The following is a 22502-nucleotide window of genomic DNA, read 5'->3' as shown; positions in this document are numbered from 1 at the left end:
TGTCTGTGCTGAGATAGTGGGTGAGCACACTCAAGCTTTATTCATGAGTATCATAAAGAGCAGAGATTTTTAGCACCATTATGGACAAGTTGCCCAAAGTTGCACTGAAGAGGAATCTGAACTCATCTTTTCACTGCGGGAACTCTATCTACACATTCCGGGCATTCTTAGAAACGTCAATTTATTGTCCTGTGCTGCCGATTACCCTAATTAAATCGGATTAAACGTACTGGCTCCCGCCTTTTTTTTTAACCCAACGTGGTAGGGAGGAGGAGTCAACCAAATCATCAGTGAGTCCCTCGGCGGCTTGCCTCGCTGCCATCGGTAGAGTGATATGTAAATCAGAGTCCACGTGTATTTTTATTTCCGTGGGCCTAATTTATGGCTATATTGTCTGACGTAAACTGTTTATTCACAGAAACATAAAAACAATAAAAGCGAAAGCGAGCTGCCACTGGACTCGCTCAAAGGCACTCCACGCGTTGGTTGACTCCGCCTACCTAGCACGTTCAGTTCAATAAAAGGGGGGAGGGAGCCGGGACGCTTAATCCGATATATTTCTAATGCCCGAGATGTGTAGATAGAGTTCCTGCAGTAAAAAGACGAGTTCAGATTCTTCTATAGTGCACCTTTAATTACTGTTAAGGCCTAATTTTCTCGTTTTGTCGCGAATCACATAAACAGCACATTGCAAAAAATTGCTCCCAGGAATAATGTTGTAAAAAGGAGCACTAAGGAGCTTGTCACTTATCATTTCCAAAATTTAGCACTCGCGAAATATTCAGGTATTGCGACTTTACCTGAATTTGTCAAATATTAAGCTTGAAAAAATTGACTTGTTTACTGTATCTCATTTCGGAACATGAACATGGTGCTTGGTCCAGTGTCTACTTTGGGCACTGCGCATGTCAACAGTGCATATAGCACTCCGGCACATTCCTGCGTGGTGGACGTAAATGCTAAGCGATGCAACATGCTGTAACAAGGGTGATGCAAACCAACCTGCGCATGATACTGCCATCAGAGTATCAATGGCAACTACTGTTGCAAGTATAATAAATACCGTTGAAGGGTTCCATGTCCGTATTATCTGACCACTGCAGCAGAGTTTGAGAGTTATATCCCAGCTGCAATAACCATATTTCAAATAAGGCAAAAATAAATTCAAAAACTGGGGGGGCACTCAAGCCTCGCCTTAAGCTAATGGATCAATTCCCCATATATAGAAAACTGGGCACCCTGTACTTAGCATTCATAGAACCCTGGGAGTCCTCATACCGCTCCTGGCGCAGTGGGGCAGCGGTTACGCAATGCGCCACTAACCTGTGAAGGCCGATGCTGCCACTGGTGGGACATGTGCGATCCAGGTTGCTCTTCTCAGCAGCCTCTCTCAACCAATCATTAATATAACTGCCACGGTGGGCAGTTAGCGCATAGTCCTGTGGGCACGTTGTGATGCCACCACAAGGTGACATGACTTAGCTGGCCCATCTACCTTCTAGGTTGCTTCTCTGGGGACTTTTCGCTTCCTGTGACCGACGCCAAATGTTCTGCCACATGAACTCCCTAAAGCTATCGCATTAAAATCACCTGTGTTCTTATTTCCACGCACACTGCAAAACCCTACATGGTCAAAAACAGTCTGGAGTACACCAATACAGCTTCCTCACAACCGACTGTCTATTCTGGGCGCATAAAAAGGCAGTGGCCAGTAGCCTTAGCCCATCTGCTAGCAGACCCTTCTCGTCTGCCGTCTGTGAAGAAAAGTCCTCTTTATTATAATGTGCGGGGTGTAAAATCTCTGTTCAACTCAGATAGCTTTCGCTGTATGAATCGTTTCTGGATACATTCAAACACGCCAGCATACTACAAAGACCGACATGCATCTTGGCTTCAATGTAAAACGTATATTTTACATCCACGTGGAATTCATTCAATCTGGGCCCACGAAGTAAGCGAGGCCCTATGCAGTGAAATGAATCCCTGCGCAGAGTGAACGCTTCTCGCAGTCGCTGAACCCAGCGATTGTCATGTGCCCTCTAGGCCTAACCGGAATCATCTAGGTGCTCGCCGTAGCAGCAGTCCTCCGGGACGTGGCGGTCGTTGACGACGACGCTGACTCGGGCAGGCTGAGGTTCGCCGATAGCCTCTTGATGGGCCGGTCCAGTTCCTTGAGCGCGTTGTGCGGCTGTCCCAGCAGCACATTGCGCTGGCCGCATTCGCCGTTGTAGTCGTCCATGTCAACGGTCACCACGGCGATACCGCACATACGCAATCGCTTGGCGAACAGCACCTGCGCGGTATTCGTCGAGCATTAACTGCCTAGCAGGCGTAAACACCACAAACCCGGAAGGCGTACCCGCCCGACGGCTCACTCTGGCCTCGGCTGCTGAGCCCAAGGTTGCGATCTTAAAACCCGGCCGCGTGGACCGCATTTAAATGAAGGTGAGAAATGCTAAACTGTCTGTGCACGTTAAAGATCCCCAGGTGGTCGAAATTATTCCGGAGCCCTCCACTATGGCATCTATTTCTTCCTTTCTTCTTTCACTCCCTCCTTTATCCGTGGTTCAGGCGTCCGCCGATGTATGAGATAGATGCTGCTCCATTTACTTTCCCCAAAAACCAAGTAAGGAAACGAAATGGTGCAGTACTTGTCTCACATATGGGCGGACACCTGAACCGCACTGCAATGACCCGCCGCGGTGGCTCATGGTTAGAGCGCTCGACTACTGATCCGGAGTTCCCGGGTTCGAACCCGACCGCGGCGGCTGCGTTTTTATGGAGGAAAAACGCTAAGGCGCCCGTGTGCTGTGCGATGTCAGTGCACGTTAAAAATCTCCAGGCGGTCGAAATTATTCCGGAGCCCTCCACTACGGCACCTCTTTCTTCTTTCACTCCCTCCTCTATCCCTTCCCTTACGGCGCGGTTCGGGTGTCCAACGATATATGAGACAGATACTGCGCCACATCCTTCCCCCCAAAACCAGTTATTATTATTATTGAACCGCACTGCAAGGGAAGGAATAAAAGAGGGAGTGAAAGAAGTGTGACGTTCCAGAAGAGCTGCTATCTCAGCAGGTGGAACGCCAGGTTGAAGCGCGCGCTCAACAGCGCCCATTCGCTGGAAACCGGTGACCGCCACAAAGCTACAGGCGCGGTATGCGAGATTTTGAAGAAATCGTATGCTTCGCTTGCCAGGGTCGCGGACACATCGCCAGGTTCTGCCAAAACGTGCGCCGTGGGGAGCCACAAAGAGAAGCAGGCGAGACACGCCCTAAGCAAGCCTACAGCGGGGCTCCAGATACCGAGACAAAAAACTAGATAGTCCTCCCCAGCCTGAGGAGCGTGGGGAGGGAGCAGTGGATGATGAGGTGGTGGTAGTTTGTGTGGCCGACGAGGCATGCCCTGTTGTGCGTTGCAAGTTAAATGGTTGTTGCATGGAATTGTTGATAGATACGGGGTCAAAGGTGACATTGCTTAAGGAGAGCAGTTTTAACACGCTTCGAAGGAAGGGGGACCGCGAGGTGTTGGAAGCGTCTGGTGGTATGGCAACCAAATTTGTAGGCATAACGGGGGATCCTCTTGGCATAAGTGGACTCTACCGGTTACACTTCTCTCTCGGCGGAATTGCATTGGAGCACCCCTGCTACGTATGCCCGGACACGGTGTCTCTGCCAAACGGAGTGTCAGGTATATTGGGGCAGGATTTTTTGAGAAAAGGGAAGGTAGTAGTCTCATTCTCTGAGGAAGAGGTTAATGCGGGCGGCTCAAAAGTTCCGTTTTTGAACAGGAGAGGGGCTGAGATTCGCATTACCGATATTGACACCCGTCAAACAGTGGGATCATTGGAGAAGGTATATTCGCGGGTTGCCGTCAGGCTGGTCGATGAGGCAGTCGTTCTTCCTTGGTCGGAGCACATTTTGTACGCGTTTGTGCCATCAGATGTAGAGAGCGGCGCCGTGGGAGTGCTTGAGCCGGTCGACTCTCTCAGCAATGGCCTGAAGGCAGCCGCGTGCCTCGTGACAGTTAATGACGCCCACAGAGTGCCCCTACGGGTGGTTAACTGTAGCCAGCAGCCACTGAGCCTTCCCAAGAACAAAACATTGGCTTTCTTCACCTCTGCGATAGAGAAACGTGAGCCCACCGATACGGTACTCGCAACTGTAGAGCATGCTAGTCCTTCGGCTGCTCCAAAGGTGTCGTTCGATCTTTCTCACGTAAAATCCAGGGAGAGGGAGGCTCTGGTTGGTTTGCTGAACGACTACTCGGAGGTATTCGCCGCGTCCAACCTGGATTTGGGCTGCTGTGGCGTTATAAAGCACAGGATAGAAACCGGCACTTCATCGCCCGTTTACCAGCGTGCGTACAGGATTCCTTACTCCCAACGTGAGGAGATGGAGCGGCAGGTGCAGGACCTGATTGATCGCGGCATTGTCGAACACTCAAAGTTACCCTGGGGAGCACCAGCACTATTGGTGGAAAAGCCAGATGACTCGTATCGATTGGTAGTGGACTACCGCAAACCAAATGCCGTAACTCGCATCGATCCATACCCCATCCCCAATATACAGGAGACGCTTTCTCAGCTGGGCTCTGCCAGGTACTTCACGGTAGTGGACATGGCGACGGGATTCTGGCAGATAGCAATGGATCCGGCAGATGCCGAGAAAACGGCATTCAACACGCCCTCAGGGCACTATGAATGGAAAAGAATGCCGATGGGTCTGGCCAACAGCCCTGCTGTCTGGCAGAGAACCGCTGATGTTATCCTGGCAGGTCTTCTGGGGAGGCTGTGCTTCGTGTATATGGATGACATAATCATATACAGTGACAGTTTTGAGAACCATTTGCGCGATATTGAGCAGGTTTTGGTGCGACTAAGAGGAGCGGGTCTCAAGCTGAAGCCCTCTAAGTGCCAATTCCTCAAAAACGAGGTGAAATACCTCGGGCACGTTGTTTCAGCTGACGGCGTGCGACCGGACCCTGAGAAACAAGGTGTGTCTCGGATTTTCCCTCCCCGACAAGCGTCCGCCAGGTCCGGCAGTTTCTCGGCCTGATCGGTTACTACCGAAGGCACATAGAGGAGTTCGCCAAGCTCGCTAAGCCGCTCACCGCCTTAACAGCCAAAAATGTCGCCTTTCGCTGGGACGAAAACGCGGAGGATGCTTTTGGGGCCCTGAAAAGGAAGCTAATGAGTGCACCGCTGTTGCGCCACCCGGATTTTAATTTGCCCTTCGTTATGGCCACAGATGCGTCAAAGTTCGCAGTTGGTGCCGTGCTATCTCAGGTTATCGAGGGCAAAGAACATCCCGTTGCTTTTGCTAGCCGACAGCTGAGCCCCACAGAGCAAAAGTACGGAGCTACGGAAAGGGAGTGCCTCGCCGTTGTCTGGGCAGTAAAGCACTTCAGATGCTACCTTTACGGCCGCAAATTCAAGCTAGTCACGGACTGCCATCCTCTGAAATGGGTGATGAGTGTCAGGGACCCTAGCTCGCGACTCGCTAGATGGAATCTACACCTGCAGGAATACTGCTTTGAAGTTGAGCACAAGTCAGGAAAGACACATCTGAATGCTGATGCACTCAGCCGCACAGCTGCCGTGGCAGCTATAGATGAGTTTGTCCCCGTAGTCGACCCCGCTGAATTACGCACAGAGCAGTGCAAAGATCCTGACCTGAAGCGAATAATCGAAAGCTTAGAGGGCACACCGTCTCACCCCGAACAGCTAGGTTATTTCATTGGCAAAGACGGCACCCTGTGTCGGCGCACGAGGCCAACCAGGAAAGGGAGACCAGAGAAAACCGCTTGGGAGAGAGTTGTCATACCTCGGTCGTGGACAGAAAGGGTTCTTCGCGCGTTTCACGATGCGCCATGCGCCGGTCATTCTGGCGTAGCGAAGACACGCAGGCGTGTGGAGCGTTTGTACTTTTGGAGTGGCATGCGACAGGATGTTAGAGACTACTGTGCGAAGTGTCATTCCTGTCTCGAAAGAAAAACACCCAAGGGACAAAGACCAGCTCCAATTCAGCCGTTCCCTGAGGTTTCGGCTCCCTTCGAGCGGACAGGTATGGACATAATGGGCCCATTGCCCACGACCACTTCCGGAAACAAGTACATTTTAGTATTTGTCGATCACCTTTCAAAATACGCGGAAGCGGTAGCACCCCCAGATCAGAAGGCAGACACGGTTGCAAGAGCATTTGTCGAACAGATCGTGCTCCGACATGGACCCCCGAGGCAACTCTTGACAGATCGGGGAACGAACTTCGTGTCGCAGCTAATGAGGAGAGTTTGCGAGCTGCTTAAGATCGCTAAGAAGCAGACAACACCGTACCATCCGTCTTGCAACGGCGCGGTGGAGCGACTGAACCAAACCGTGGCCGGGTTCCTGTCGCATTTTGTTTCGCGCGACCAGCGGGACTGGGACTTGTGGCTCCCGTATGCAATGTTTGCCTACAATTCCGCAGCACACGAGAGCACGGGCGAATCGCCATTCTTTCTTCTCTACGGCCGAGACCCGGACCAGCCTAGTGAAGTGCCAGAGGGCCCCCGTCGTGTCCCATACGCTTCACTGGACGACTATAAGGTTGAGCTAGAATCGCGCTTGCAAGTGGCGAGGGACATCGCAAAGGAGGCCTTAAAGAAAGCGGCGAAGCGCAGGAAGGAGGTGCACGATCGCAGTGCTAGAGACGCGCCGTTTGATGTGGGGGACAGCGTGTACATTGAAAACTGCCAAAGGCAGATTGGGCTAGCTTTCCCCGGTAAACTTCAGAGTCCGAGACGTGAACCGGCGCTTGATAAGGATACACGCAAATCGCCTCAAGTCGGCACCGGTTCAGTATTCACGAAATGAGGAAAGGGAAAGCGCGGATTTTGATGGGGACAGAAGTGAAGCGGAGCGCGCAGATAGTTCGCAAGAAACGCCCTCTCCTGCATTTGTTCGGCAGGCGCCAGAGGTGACGGCCGGAATGCCACCGGATTTACTTCATGCATTGCTAGAAGAAGAAGAAGCGCGCGAGGTTGCCGCGCAGATAACGCCAGGAGAGGCTCCTGCCACGAGCCCTCGCGAGTCCCAAAGCAGACAAAGGGTCACAGACTTGCTTAGTATGACTCATGAAGGCCGATATCCGCTGCGAAATGGGAAAGCTAAGTCGGACTAATGGCGTAAACAGAGCGGAGTTGTGAACTGGTTAGAATTGTGTAATGCCGCAGCTCATAACATTGCTATGTGCTTATGTGTTAAGTTATCGGAGTTGGTAGTTAAACCTTTCTGTCATTAAGTAACACCTTCACAGGAGAGCATGCGGAGCGCAGGCAGAACCTGCCCTACTTCCTTTCGTTATCTATATTTTTGTCTGTGCCGTGATCGTGCTAGAAGTGGGAGCTCCTTTGTAACTGTGGTAAATTTATTTCGTCCAGTTTGGACTAGAAAGGAGAGGCTTGGGTGCTGAGTTTCATGTTTATTTGTAAAAGAAGATCAGTGCTGCCCCTGGAGAGGCCAGTTATGACAGCGGAGGCATATGGTGTTGTGCAGTGGTGTTGAGTGCAGCGAAAAGCGTTTTGTCGGACGCACTGTGCGAGGCGATTCAGAAAGACAAGGGGAGCTGCATGGACTCAAATGTTCGGAGAACATTCTTCTGGAGGGTGAGCGAGTGTGACGTTCCTTGTGTGTGCTACGAGCGTCCGCGTTCGTCCGCGTCCCAGTGGCGGCGAAAGCACAACCGGACCCCCTTTCATGTTTCTACTGTATATGGCTGCAAGCAACTTGAGTGAGATTGCTTTTGGGCCTGCCGCCGTGGACCGCACGGAGACGACCCAGATGACAGCGGCATCATCAATTACCGAGCCATACTCGTTGAGAGTGACGACCAGAACGAAGGGGTTTAAGCCCAACCGGACCCCCTTTCCATAGTGTCGGCACGAGACGAACGCCGCCGCCGCGGGGAGACGGGCGTTATCTTCCCCAATTGCCGTGGCCGTTCCGGGGGGGCCTCGTTTCGGCGGGCCTGGCCCCGTGGCAAGACGGCGGGCATCATCAATCAACCCTCCTGAGCACATCCCAGGACAAGGGACCACTTTCCCGGCCTTTTAGTGACCTCGCGTTCCGGCCTTGAGGGGCGAGTGTCATTTGATGGAGAACGGAGGCCGGTGACCCGCGGGAACCGACAGCGGGCCAGAGCGCGCCTTACCACAGCTGACGCTATGCGCTACCTCGACGACAACCTTCTTTCCTAGGACTCAACACGTGAGGGGGGCGAGACCATAAGTGCGGTGGTGTGTTTGTGCGCCCAAGTGAAAGCCCTAGCCCCCCCCCACTCCGGCGTGGGCGTCCTCACCCTAGGGAGTGTGGGGATAAGAGGATATAAAAGTCGACAAGGAGTACCGAAGAAGCACGCTCAGGACGACATCGTTCGCCAAGGGGGCCTTCAGCGCCGAAGCCCGACGGCGTGCAGCTTCTGCCAGCAACCGTTCGAGCTCAACTCCGGAGCCCCTCCATCGTGCGCATGAAGTCGTCGGCACGTAAGCTCGGACGCCCCAGCCTCTGAATCTTAATCATGTATAATTATTGAATATATCTGTTTGTTTAAACTGAGCCATACGGTGTCTCATTGCCTCTCCGTCCCGTGTGGACCTGCGCATTATGGGGGGTCATCACAGAAGAAAGGAACAAAAAGGTGCGGGTTCGAACCCGACCACGGCGGCTGCGTTTTTATGGAGGAAAAACGCTAAGGCGCCCGTGTGCTGTGCGATGTCAGTGCACGTTAAAGATCCCCAGGTGGTCGAAATTATTCCGGAGCCCTCCACTACGGCACTTCTTTCACTCCCTCCTTTATCTCTTCCCTTACGGCGCGGTTCAGGTGTCCAACGATATATGAGACAGATACTGCGCCATTTCCTTTCACCCAAAACCTATTAATATTATTAAAAAGGTGCCGTAGTGGAGGGCTCTGGAATAATTTCGACCACCTGGGGACCTTTAACGTGCACCGAAATCGCACAGCACATGGGTGCCTTTGCGTCTCGCCTCCATCGAAACGCGGCAGCAGCGGTCGGGATCGGACTTGAGAACTCCGGATCAGTAGCCAAGCGCCCTACCCACTGAGCGATGCATCGCGGCGGGGCAAACAAGATGTCAGTGTGCGTTAAAGATCCCAGGTGGTAGAAAATATTCCGGAGCCCTCCACCTTTTCCTTCCTTTCCTCTGTCAGCCCCCTCCTTTCATGTTAAAAATCCCAGGTGGTGGTAATTATTCCGGAGCCCTCCACTACGGCACCTCTCCCTTCCTTTCTTCTGTCAGTCCCTCCTTTATCGCTTCTCTTACGGCGCGGTTCAGGCAAGATAACCGCCGGTCCTTAAGGGTAACGGTGTGGATTCGAAGAGAAAGTAAGCGTAGCAGGGGGCGGCAGAAGGTTAGGTGGGGAGATGAGTAAGAATTTTGCAGGCAAAGGGTGGATGCAGCTGGCAAAGGGCAGGGTTAATTGGAGAGACATGGAAGATGCCTTTGCCCTGCAATGAGTGTAGTCAGGCTGATGATGATGATGATGAATAAATTTTTCCGCCTTTGCCTTCTGTAGGCTTCTTGCTGTCAGCTCGATGACATTTATTCGGGCGCTCATTGATTGCCTGGTTTACCCGATATATTTTTTCGGACAAAAAGTATGGTGGGGCAGCCAGAAAAAGAATGTAAACCAATATGCCCCTGCCTGTGCCACTAAGTATAACAGGACAAGAGGAGTATTGAAGCATGTCGATAACATTAGACGATGCGCAGTTAAAGCTTGCCTTTATACCGAACCTGAAGTCGCCTGTCGCGTCTCTAACAGTAACGCCGCTTTTTAAATGATTTCATCTGTCTTACTATGAGGACACTTCTGCATGCCACGAAACGAGAGAATTGCACTAAAAGCTATCGCTGCAAAATCGCATTCTGAGCCCCTTTGCACAAGTACTCATCTATCAATATACGCCAACATGATCCAGCAGTACTGTTATTTTCATGATATTTATTGACATTAATAGCCATTGTAATCATCGAGATCATCGCTTTGTCTGCTTCCCGGAAAAGCTGCTCCCGGTAGCTCGCGGCGTGTGGCAAAGGCGGACACTTGTTTCCCTTGTCCTCTCCGTGTCTTCTCCCTTGGTTGTGTTCGGCATGAGCTTAGAAGGAATGTTACGGACATGCACCACGCATTAGGTATGTAAGAGACTATATACTTGGTTCCTACAGGCGGGGCTAGGGCATCGGCGCTCGAGCCGAACGCCAGGTTTGAAATGTATTCAATCTAAACGGCGAATTGCAGCAGAAACCGGCGCGGGCGCGAGAAAGCGGCGGAGAGGTAATGGTGGCGATGTGGCGCCGGTACCGACACAGCCTTTGTCCAAATTTTAGAGCACATGGGGACTCCTTTTAATCTTTGTACAGGGGCTTTTGTAGCGTCTGTGTAAGTCCGAATATTCAGAAGAGTGAGGTCTAGAATTACTATTCTCTCCACGAGGCCTGTTGATTTACAACAATCCACACTTTATGCATCAAAAGAGAGCTTCCTTAGCTGTAAACAGTGCACACAGAGTATACTTTATCTCTGAAATTTATATCATTGCAGCTGGATCCAATTGACGCCATTTACTCTCCACATTTTTGTGTGTCGACAGCAGCCACTTGAAAGATGACTGGTGCGAGCGTTACCAGGACATAAGTCCTAAGGTGCGCATGGTTTTTGATTTTCCCAGATATTGTGGCGCTTCAATTTTCAACACTTTTTTCCGTCAAACGATCACAGGGTAGACGCAGGTGCCCGCGATTAAAACGGCTTGCCTCCGTTCGTAACCCCCTCTCCTCAGACAGCCCCTTACAGTGCTGCTGTCGTCTTCATTGCGGGAACTCTCATGTGAGCTAGTGTCCTTTAAAGCATTGGGTCGTGCATGGCGATATATGCGCACAGGCGTGTTCCATGCGAGAAATGCTGCATTTGCTTAGATAATCTATAGAGACTCCCGCTCGGACTCTACCCTGCTTCACTGCAGCAGCGTCGGTTCACTGTTCACTGAGAAGCTGTAGCTGCCAGGAAGCAGTGGCACGGCTTATCATCAGGGCCGCATTGCGCGCGTATTTTTTGTAATGTAAAAAAATGCTTAAACTCGTGTGCGACATTTATCAGCGCTCTTCCTTTTCTATTCATGTCATTATCAGAAATTCCCATTGAAGATTACTATCGCTGGAAGCCTGCATACTTCTCGGACGAAACATGGCGTAAACTCCCGGATGACGTCAAGAAGCGCTACGGTGGGAACGTCGAAAAAGATGGATCAATAAAGGAAAGGAACGTTTGTACTCATTTTATAAGTTAAATCATGTTAATTATAATTTCTCATCGCTTTTAGAACCTTAGTTGTGTTTGACTGATTTGTCGAGAGCTGTATCATCATTGCAATATTTGTCAAATCAGGCGTGCAGTGAAAGCATCATTGTTATTCTGGGGTAGTTGAATAGCATCGTGTTTCTAGCACGCCAAAACAGAAACTGGAGAATAGTTGGCTGCGTTTATACTTCTTGAAATGCGTGCTTTTTGGTTTTGTGTGCTTTTGCCTACAGGAAGCCTAGTTGTGGCACTCGGCTTGGAGATGCTATGTGACCAGGCACTGTATGCTCCGAAATCTTATGCCACAAAAGAGTGCGATGAGATCCGGCGACTTGAGTTGCAAACGCTGGCTGTGGCTCGGTGGCTCGGCATCCTGTCTGCTAAGGTTGTGAGCAGGAGGAAACGTTTCTCCGTCATCATTTCTGCCAGAGAGGAAAGCGGTGCAGTAGGAAGCACTGGGGAAGGCCCGAAGCGGAGGCGGGAGCAAGAGGTAGCGAAAGAGGGGGATTGGGGGATTCGACATGCTCGAAACGGGAGTAATAGAGTGACTCTCCGCTTAATATGTGGTCCCGGGTTCGTACCCCGGACCAGGACGAATTTTTCTTCAACCGCGAAGTTCCTGAGAAAGCTGTATAGCTAACCTTTGTAGTCGTATGGCTGCGTATGGGTGAAAACCAGTGAGTAATGTACCCTTATTACAAATATACTCCACCTTGGGGAAACATCTCAGCAGGTATATGTGTAAGTTGTTAATCAGACTCTATGCTGGAAGTTTCGAATGGGAAGCATGCATAGCGAACACGTCTAAAACTGGCGCCTCCAGCGCTGGTGCGGATTTTGTGGTTTCGGACATCAGTATTTCCGCTCCTGCGACACGTCGTGTCCAAGTGCCGTAAGGCGAAGCTATAATTCTGCCTTGGCGCTCCGACCCAGTGACACTCAGCCGTCGCAGAATTCTTAGTAATTAGGAAACTGACACTGCCGGATGGACCTTGTAGGCAACGTGCTAAAAAAATAGGGGGACACTAAAGCTATGCCTTAAGGGTATGACGTACGCCACAGCGTTAAGGGTTATTTGCTCCATTCTTTCGTAATTAACGTCTCTTTCTAATCACACATACTCATTAGCATACTTAAGCAGGCACACTAGAACACGTGAAACACAAGAAGACACTCGAACCCTTCCCTTAACCAAGTAAAACGAAAGTGCCTCTTTGGCCTAGGGATAGCGTATCTGACTTGCACTCCATGGGTCATGCCTTTGATTTCCAGTATATTGCAGCAGTTTATTTAAACCATAGTTAATTTACATTCCTACGTCGTGTTATGATGACATTTCAGGCATGCTAATACCTCATATAGTTAAATATAAATATGGTTTTTGGTCGTTTTCATTCCACGGGTGAACGTGTGACCTTCAGAACGCTGCCGACCAATCCTTAATTAGTGCGACAACGCGCACGGCTTTTCTTCTGAACGTCTGCTTTGCACTGTCGCATTAGCTCTGATTTCCTTTCTTTCTGCTTTTTTCTCAGTTCCATTCAAAGTAACTTCATGGTGTACAAACAACGAGCCATTTGGCAAGTACAGTATTAAATAATATGCTTATGAGGAGAAGGATATGAACAGGCAGTATCACCGCCTTAAAGACAGAAATGCATTCATATTCAGCTTAGAAAGAAAGTAGAGTGACACTCCGTCCAAAGTCACTTGAAGAGAGAACTCACCTTTCGGGGCACACTTAGCATCTTCAGGTTTGACGGGATGGGGTGCGCGAGGCGCTATTCGGAGCTTCGTGGTGTGCGGTGATGGAAGACAGCCTGCAGATTTGTTTACCTTGCCTGGCGTGTTTGCATACTCCAAGGCTCTTAAATCTATCGCACCAGTGGGGTTGGCCTTTGAGTTAGCGACCCTCGAATTCTCAAAATCGGCTGGATGATCCCGGAATGCTGCACGAGAGCACAGAGAAAGAAATTCGGCATTAGTGCATGTTGGCCGAGGCTTGAATCTCCCGAGGTTTTAAAATGACGCGTGACAAACCTGCATTCCCTGCTCTTGAAGCAGGCGCCCCGGCATTTCACTGCTGCCTTTGACATAAGGAACAGTGATGCGGCTTGGTTTGGAGGCTGGGTAGTTTGCTCTCTTTTCAGCTTGCAGTTAAGGCGTCAGACACCCATAGTGATAAGTTCGTGTTGTCGTTTCGGCAGAGATCACCCAAGATGCTTCCTCTCTCTAGCTTTGGTTCCATTTGTGAGAAGCATTTTTTTCTTAGCTTTCGTCAGCGGAATGAGGCCTTGGTTGCTTTGCGTGTTGTCGAATATTTTGATCGCAATTTTAGAAAGTACTCAGAATAAGTGGGTTTGCTTTAAACAGGGAATGCCAATTATGGTCCTGTTCACTGCAATTGCCTGTCAAGAAAACAATCTGTTGATTGCCTCATATCGCAGGGTGAGCTTCGTGTCCGGTTTTTATAAGTATACAAGAATGTCTTCTCCTGCGGAGTTCTTTAGGATGCACGGTATAACGTGGGTAGATTCGTGAAACAGCCGACACTGGGCCCCCTTCATTTTTAATATGCTGCCGCGCTTCAGATAGACCAGCTTGCGGGGCCACACAAGTGTAATATCGCATTAAGTAGCAGGCCAATACATAACTCGCCCCTGTTGTTTAAAGAAGCACCCGATGCATTTCTTCTCTTTCTTTCCTAAATATTTTGGCTGTTCTGGCCCGTTTGCTTTCATAAGCAACTACCCACAGACCCTTCCTGAGAAAACGGACGCACTTCCCGAAAGAATATTTGTGTCAGTGGTCGGACCACATCAACAGTCGATTCGAGAACCTCTATAAAGGTTACGCTCCAGCGGCCAAATTAGGTAAGCATGCTCTTGCCTTATGAAACCCTTTTTACAGCGAGAGCTGTAATAGCTTTGTTATAAGCCATTTAGGGGGTACAACGGCAGCCGTAGAGCGTAACGTTATGCGGGCAGCTTTTTGAATATGTGCAGTCTTCGTTGTCTCCTCGTTGTATATTAGTTTGTCTGCAAGTAACGTTGGAGCGCACGTGTGCGGTGTTTCTTGCATGCGCACGTAGCCGCGTTCGCTCGTGTATCTGCTCGTGTTTTATCTCTGGCGGAGCCTCCTGAGCCCCCGCAGCTCGACGCTGCTGACAGGCCGCGCCCATGGTAGCCGAGTTTTAGAGTCAGACCTGTGCTCCTCGGGTACAGCGTCCGATTTCATATGGATGGGACTTAACTACGTGGTTATATGGCGATAACTATGGTAGTTTGACCTTGTGTCATATGACTATGACCATTGCGTACCTGACCTTGAGCTTTAATTTGAGACAGTTGAGACAATATTTAACACAGCTGTCGCCCGTTAACTACGTTGAATCCTCGTTGAACCCAAGCCATTTTTTTAATGCGAAAGCATTTCTTGCCCCATGAGTGGCGTGGACAAGATGTGTCACCACGGGCAGTACACAGAGCGTGTCTTCATGAACTGTCGATCGTCTAGTAAGCGTGTGATTATGATTTGTAATGATTAATGTACATTCAATGAAAAGTGTAAATGACCACATTGCTAGATAAAATTATTGATGAAATAATGAACAAATTATTTCGCTAATTGCTCCGTGTAATGCGCCAAATTAGTGAATTAATAGTAATTCCTGCGATTGAGCAAAGACTAAACGTTGTAATGTAATTGACTGGTTACGAGCTAATAAACTAATTGTTTGATTACTTGAATGATCAATAAAGTAATTCATGAAAGTTGACAAAACTACATAGTTATGTATTATAAATTGACTGACAGAAAATAACTCAATTAAACGAATCGAGAAAAATAACCATAAATAAATAATTGCATTACTAAGTAATAGAGGCCGCAATGGAACTCGCAAAGCTTTCGCATTTCCGCTTGTACAGATTTAAGTGCACGTCATAATTTTTTACAGTGAAGGCTATAATAACTTTGTACAAGCGATTTAATAAAAGCAATTTAAGAGGTACGATAGCAGCTGTGTAACGCTTAGCGCGGTAGGTGAACACCACCTCCTTGTGCCACAAAGCGCTACTGAGGTGTCCACTGACTCACGAGGGAGCTAGTAGAGAGTGTCCAAATTTTCTGGATGTGACATTTGAGCGAGGCCCCGCCCGCTTGGTTGTTGAACAGTTGACACTACCTGAAATGATTCAGCATTTTTCGGATGTGTCTCCTCTTTTCGCCTCTCCTGATTCATGTGCATTCACACTTTGTTCGAGGTCCATCCAGTGACGAGGCAGAGATTGTGGTACGGAATGACAGTTCGGTAAAGATTGCATTCTGCACTCCTATCGCCTTGCTCTCGCGTTACGTTGCATGCGCATACCTGGCAGTAAGAGATAAAGGGTAATTGGGAAAGTTAGATAAAGTTAAGGTTGACAAAAACAATAAGCTACGAGGCAAGATACGTTAATTTAATAATAAAAATTCGCGTTCAAACGTTTACCCTTCCTGGAGGTGCTCCGAAATACCGAAATTTTACGGCATAGGACATGGTGAATTTGATGGTGATGTCTTTGGAATCGTATATGGTTCTCTAGACTCCATTTCCGTTTAAAGCGCGGGAAGAAACAACGAAGAAGAGTGCTTTCGATAAAAACCTCTGCCGTGGGACATAAACAGATCACTTCATCCGTATAGAGTTTTAACTAGGTCTGCGTTGTAAGATTTATGACTTTGTGCTCGGGCAGAGAGTTCCATCATAGTTGCTTATATGCCATATTTACTCGCATAATTTATTTCTGGAAAAATATCTGAAAATTTTAGGCGTGCGTATATTACATCGAGCAATATATTGAGAAACAAAATTGAAAGCGACAAGAGCTGTGCGGAGCTGGTGGAATAAGCACTTCATCCGGTACGACACAGCTTCAGAATAAAAAAAAACCAAACTCTTGAGCCCGGCTTCCATAGTCAGGAGCGCAGTCGGCTACTTATATTTTAAAACAGAGCCTATTAACTCACGTGGCTGCCGATAAATAGACTCCAGGACAGTAGAACTAGAGTTCACTTTAGCACAACTCGCAGTACTAAACGAGAAGCCCAACGGCAGCAAGTTGCTATATTACGCAGTAAGGCAGATAGATGGTCATGGGTAACCCTGCGTTACCTGGCGTTGTTTCTAATGGTTCACATATCCCTCGCGGGGCATTTGTACTGGCTGTTCGTCCGATAAGGTGACCTATGGCAGCCTCGACAATCGATAGATACGCCTTTTATAGTACGGCGTAGTTCTTTCGGCATTCAGATAGGAGCGTCCCTGGCATACGCTGCTGCCATCAGCAGGCCGTGCGCAAAAAGAAGGGGCGCTCTATTGCCTGAAATAAAAAAAAGCAGTTTTCAAAGCCAAGCAAGCAGAGGCGCCCGTTTTGCGAGAGCGTCTGTAATGCGTGTAAATACGGAACTCAAACAAAGCATTTGCATAGACCACAAATATTTGGCCCGTGTGGCAGTTACCCAAGATTCTATGCGCGTGACTACAACGCCGCTGTCACTTAGAGTGGGTTTTTTGTATATTGCTCTCTCGTTATGCAACTTGCGAAGTATTGGCAACAGAAATTGTGTGGGTCGTACAAATATCATCAGGTCTGAAGGCGTCCAGTTTGCGCTTCTGGATTAACGTTGAACAGTCAGGCTTCAATATGTTGCACCAAAATTTCGGCGGATGGGCGTTTTGAACTTCACCAGCTTCCTTAAGTCGCTACACGCGGCATGACACGATCCCGGGATCTTTGGTCAGCCTTTTGCCACCGTAACGAATGCGTCCCAGCGGCATATCCATCGTTAAACGTTTGTTGTGCACCTACACATTCTGCGCGCTAATATTCAATGCCTTTAGGCTCTTTGCGATCGTCAGTGTGACTGGTGTGGCAGCGACTTTCTTTAGACTATTCGGAGTTCCGGCCTGCGTATTTGTGCAGAACAGAAAATTCGTGCATGAATTGAATGTGCCAGTCGGCCTTGCGAACGAGAGAAGAGACTACGCTCACTACCCGTTGTTCGCGGGTAAAGTAAGTGATTAAAAAAGTGGTTTTGTGAGATACTGTGATCGCTTATAAGCGGTCATGCCGGCTACGCTGGCGCATGTCATGAAACAAACGCGATAAATTAACAACTGCCGTTATTTTCTAAAATTTCCTAATTGTTTTTAAGTTTACCCTGTAGTTGTTAGCTGCAATTAGCATTGCTTAGTGCGGCCTCCGTGCATCCAACATTTCTCATCAGTAGAGGTGGGTGAATATCCGAAATCTTTAGATAGCTCATCGGATGCCCTTGTATTCATTTCGCTGAGCGAATCATGTAGTACATGTTCAAATTGCTTCCAAACGAATCGACTGCGCTGTTAGGTTTTCCAGTAGTTTTCGAATATTTGGCAGCAAGTTCAAACAGAGACGCCGTAGTTACCTTTTTTTAGAAGACAGTCTAAAAAAAAAACATTTGTACACAGAAATTCTTGACAAAAGCATTTTTGAGCGGAAAACCGTTTATGATCGCATTTTTGTGCATAATGTAAGACTTCATTATAACAATCAATGTATACGCAGATCGTCCGACCGAAGGAAACTCGGAGCGAATGCCCGCCTGTGCCCGAATGCTTCCGGACTACTGGGAGGCTCCTGGGAGCGGAACGCAGGATCGGCCCGAAGAGCCGGCCTCATGGGAAGAGCAGCTTGACGAAAAACGTAAGTTTACGATTCGCGACTGACACGAGACTTGAACACAGGCCTGCATAGAGCAGTGCATATAGTTATTGATGCCGCAGTATTTTGAAGATACGAACAGTATTTTTTTATCGAGACCTGGCCTTTTTAGTTAGGTGGTTTACCAACAAAGCTGCTACGCTTTAGATCTTTAACCATCTAAAAATATGGCTAAAATCGTTTTTGTAGCTTGCGATGGAAGCAGAACGGTTGCCCGTACTGACACCGCATTAGCCGAAGTGGAGAGGAAGGTAAGTGAAGTTACACGGACGTTTACAATACCTTTCTTGGCGTGCATTGGCAGGTGCTCTCTATTTTTAAAGGGTGCAATCGCGGCCCAGAATGAACTAACTAAGCAGTAAAGCACCGACACCGCACGGCGAATGACGGCATTCGTTAATGAAAAGAGTATATGTTGCAAAATATCAATGCGATCACATTAGTGTTTACGTAAGGAGTAGAATCCATTATAAATGTCATAAAATTCGGTGATTAGCCGAAAGTGGTCACGTGACCCTGTGGCGTCATCGCAACGTGCGCAAAACCTTGTGAGCACAGCTATCTGCAGCTAGCAGTCCGAATATGACGATTGGTGCACCGGCAACTTTAGAGAAAATGACGCAAACACGCACGAAAGTTGCAGCAGAAACTGTAGCAGATGTGATCTAATGCTATCCCATTCCACTCTAAAGGTAGCTTAAGCGTCACCAGAGTTTCGATTTGGTTTATTGGGGTTCAACGTCCCAAAGCGACTCAGACTATGAGAGACGCCGTAGTGAAGGGCTCCTGAAATTTCGACCACCTGAGGTTCTTTAACGTGCACTGACATCGCACGTCCCCTAGTTTCATTCTTTCCGTATTCTAACTGGCAAGACTGTCCTTCCATTTACTATATATAGGTCTCCTCGCAGAATTCGATGATCCTGTATTGCGGATTCATCCTTTCTATGCTTGAGTGCATGAAACTCAGCACCATACTAAGTGCAGCGAAATGTTTCCTTTCGGCAGCTTTAAAACGCTGAGAATCGGAAGATGGCTGACATCGCAAAACAACTAAGGGAGGGGACACAAATGCTTGTGTCTTGTTCCTTCATGTTTTTCAATTACCCATTAGCTCAAACCATCACCGTTCTAAGTCTCCCGTAGAACTTCCGGGTAACATGCCACATGTAGGAAGTGGTTTCTGAAGCAGGGCAAGCCATTTAATCTCTTGGAACCTGATTCACCTTGATGCAGAGGCTGCAACGTTACTTGCCCAAAAAACTGCACGAAGACGACGGGACGAAAAGAGACACAGAAACGGACACACCTCTCTTTTCTTGTACCATCATCTTCACGCAGATTTTTTGCAATCACTATGAACCGACCAGCCCAACATCATGTCTAAAAACAACTTTTAAACCTCGCTGCCCCGTAAACCTACAGCTACCAGCGATCGCCATCCCTGGTCTTTTGAAAGCAAACATTGCTTCTTGCCACTCTGTGCATGCGTGCCTAACGCAGGCATTCGAGGCCGGTTGGGAGACTCACAGAGAAAGCCCGCCTTCGAGTTCCGCCGATGCGCTTCCGGACCATTGGGAGGCTCCTGCGAGCAGCGGTCGGGACCTGTCCGAAGAGCCGTCCTCACGGGTTGAGCAACACGAGGAAAAACGTAAGTGTACGATTCGCGATTGACTTGAGACTGGAACAGAGGCCTGCAGGGAGGAGTGCATATAGTTATTGATACCGCAGTAATTAGAAAAAAGAACATGCAAAGGCCCCTAGCTGCTTGCTTCGCTAATATACGATACATAATGAGAAACCAGTATTCATTCTTTTCGCGCACGCCGTTGCTCATGAAGATGTGAAGCATGTCCTTGTTACGTACTCACATCGGAGGGAATTCCTTTCCTATGTAGCGGCGACCGCCCATCACGTGACCGACGTTCCTCAACACACTTTAGTGGTGTGGGCGGGGTCGGGGGCCAAATGGTCGTTTTTCTCTGCAAAGCGATGGAAGGTTGCTTTCAGTATGAAGAATGTTTCTGGTACGTGGTTAGAACATTTTGCTATCGGCGGCAGACGTTTACGGGATGCATGCATCTGTTCGAAAAAAAAACACTATTTTTGAAGCATGCCTTGTCACTCATTCGGCTTGTATCAGCGGATGGAGCATGTGCAGCATGTAGAGTATGGAGCGGATGGGCATACAGTTGAACCTCGTTGTAACGACGTTGAAGGGCTCGGTGGTTACTTCGTTATGGCCATAGTTTCAGTATAGCCCATGTTGACCGAAGTTCCAACTGGAATCGTTATTGCTTTGTTATATCCGTTGTTTTGTTATAAAGAATTTCGTTGTAACGAGGTTCGACTGTATTTTGGTTGCTTTTTCGGGATATGCACGATGTAAATCGTATAAATCTTGAAAAAAATGTCAAGTACATTTAGAAAACAGCGATACCTGCTTGAACTCACTCAGTCCAAAAATTGATCACGTCATGTGCGTTCGAAATCACCCGACAAATCATAGTGCACGTCAATTTATGTGTTATATATACTTAATCACCACTCCGTGTAAGCGTTTTCATGCGTTTTTGGTGGGCACAAGCTTCGGCCGGTGCAGCTATCTGTACCACACTTCAGAAACGCCAACTTCACTCTTCTGGCGGGCTGCACGAGTCAACCCATTTTCACGCGTATGTTTATTTTTTTTTGAAGGGGGGGGGGGGGCTACCGGACACTTAATCGCAAATTCGCGCCGGGATGACGACGACGACTGCAATTACGGCGCGAAACACTTCAATCCGTCTTTAACAGCCAGCGCTGTAAAATTTAACCTGTATGCTCTAGCCCCCACTTTGCAGTGGAGCGGCTGGTGAACACGGCGGAATAATATACGCAGGTTAAATCGCGAGACGCCAGTCTCGTCGGTAAGTGCATGCTCGAGTTACTGACCTCAGGCAATTCCACAGTCAAGGGTGCCCCGCTTGGAGTGTTCACGTTGAAGGCGCTGCCCAAGGGACTGCACTTCGGCCCGTATCACGGGGTCAAGGTGTACTGCATCGAAAATGGCGGCTGCACCTGGCCGGTAAGCTTGCCCGGCCAATGTGTAGAACACTAAGACTCAGGTTATAAATATATCTTTATCATCAAGCCTTAATATTCGTGGGGCAGGGTGCGGTTGCTCGCGCCTTAGTAAGCAACTTAATCTTGACAACTGCAAATCGTGGCGACCATTTTTAACTTCGAGAAATGCCGCGTGGTATTCTGTGCGTGTCATACGTTAACCTATTCCTGTATTTCTTAAACTTACTAAAGTCATCTGCTCGACATGTGTTTAAAAAGATCCCGTAGAGCTTTTCTTTCGGTTTAATTTCATGGTGTAACTCAGATATTATCCAGGGTTTGCGAGTTTTACGTTTTTTCCACGCACTTTTAATGGGAAGAATTAATGTTATAGTTGCGTAAATACTTAGAGAAACTTATTGTAAGCCTCAGTTACGTCACTGGTATTGTCAGTGATATTCTACTTAACTTGTGGCAGTGCACTTTGATATAAATTGAGCGTAGCATTAGTTATATATTACTACATAGCTTTTTCCTTTCGGTACTTTAGCGGTCCAGTCCTATACATACATACAAACACTGGAAGATGGTCACTGAGTGCACATGATATTACTCCTTTGTCAGCTATTGGTTGGGGGGAGTTCGTAATCACCAGATCGAGAAGAGACTCGGTTGCTTGTGTAATTCTAGTTGGAGCGGTCTCAAGGTTAATGAAGCCATTCAATGCCAAGACAGGGTTAAAGTCTTTAACCAAAGAATTGTCCCTCAACGTACCAATATTAAAATCCCCTCCAGCTATTAGAGTGTATTTGCCGTCTGTTATAAACGAAACAAAGCAGTCGTGCAATTTCAAAAAACTTAACCACATTTCCCTTCGGAGGACGATAGCAAACCGAAAACACGAACCTGTCGGTACAGACAAATAGGACCTCAAAATCATCAGTAAGTAGACTATATGAGTCCAGCTTGTCGCGTTCAATGTCATTAGACACCAATAATGCTACTCCACCCCGACGGAGACCAGAGGGTTTCAAGTAGCAAGTTGTATAGTTGGTCATCCTAAAAATGTCAAAATCATTTGTGCTCCATGTTTCACTGAGCATGATCAGAGAAAAAGGGAACGAAAATTTATTTATTTATTTCAGTACCCTCATGGCCCGAGGGCATTACAGAGGGGAGTGGGGTACAATAGACAAACTAACAAAGGAACAGCAGTCACAGTAACACAAAAATGTGAACAAAAATATGGCTCGCGCAAATCAGTAGGTTAGAGCAAATACAATCAAACAAATTAACAGTCATTTAACACGAAATTATGAGCAAAGAATAAAAGTAAGCATAAAAGTAAGCAT

The 22502-nt window shown here is 48.2% G+C and overlaps 1 protein-coding gene across 1 annotated transcript; it reads right to left on the bottom strand.

The window, feature by feature from the left end:
- Positions 1–1854: 1854 nt before the first annotated feature.
- On the bottom strand, positions 1855–20057 carry LOC144132811 (uncharacterized). Its single transcript, XM_077665477.1, has 4 exons — positions 19977–20057; positions 19636–19799; positions 13087–13308; positions 1855–2293 (listed from the first exon to the last, which is right to left on the bottom strand). The coding sequence occupies exons 1-4, from the start codon at positions 20015–20017 to the stop codon at positions 2241–2243; spliced, it is 480 nt and encodes a 159-aa protein (XP_077521603.1). The 5' UTR covers positions 20018–20057; the 3' UTR covers positions 1855–2240.
- Positions 20058–22502: the final 2445 nt, after the last annotated feature.

Source organism: Amblyomma americanum, chromosome 1 (assembly GCF_052857255.1).
Source record: "Amblyomma americanum isolate KBUSLIRL-KWMA chromosome 1, ASM5285725v1, whole genome shotgun sequence".
NCBI lineage: Eukaryota > Metazoa > Arthropoda > Arachnida > Ixodida > Ixodidae > Amblyomma > Amblyomma americanum.
The sequence above is the reverse complement of the archived record's forward strand: the minus strand, read 5'-3'. Positions and strand labels throughout refer to the sequence as shown.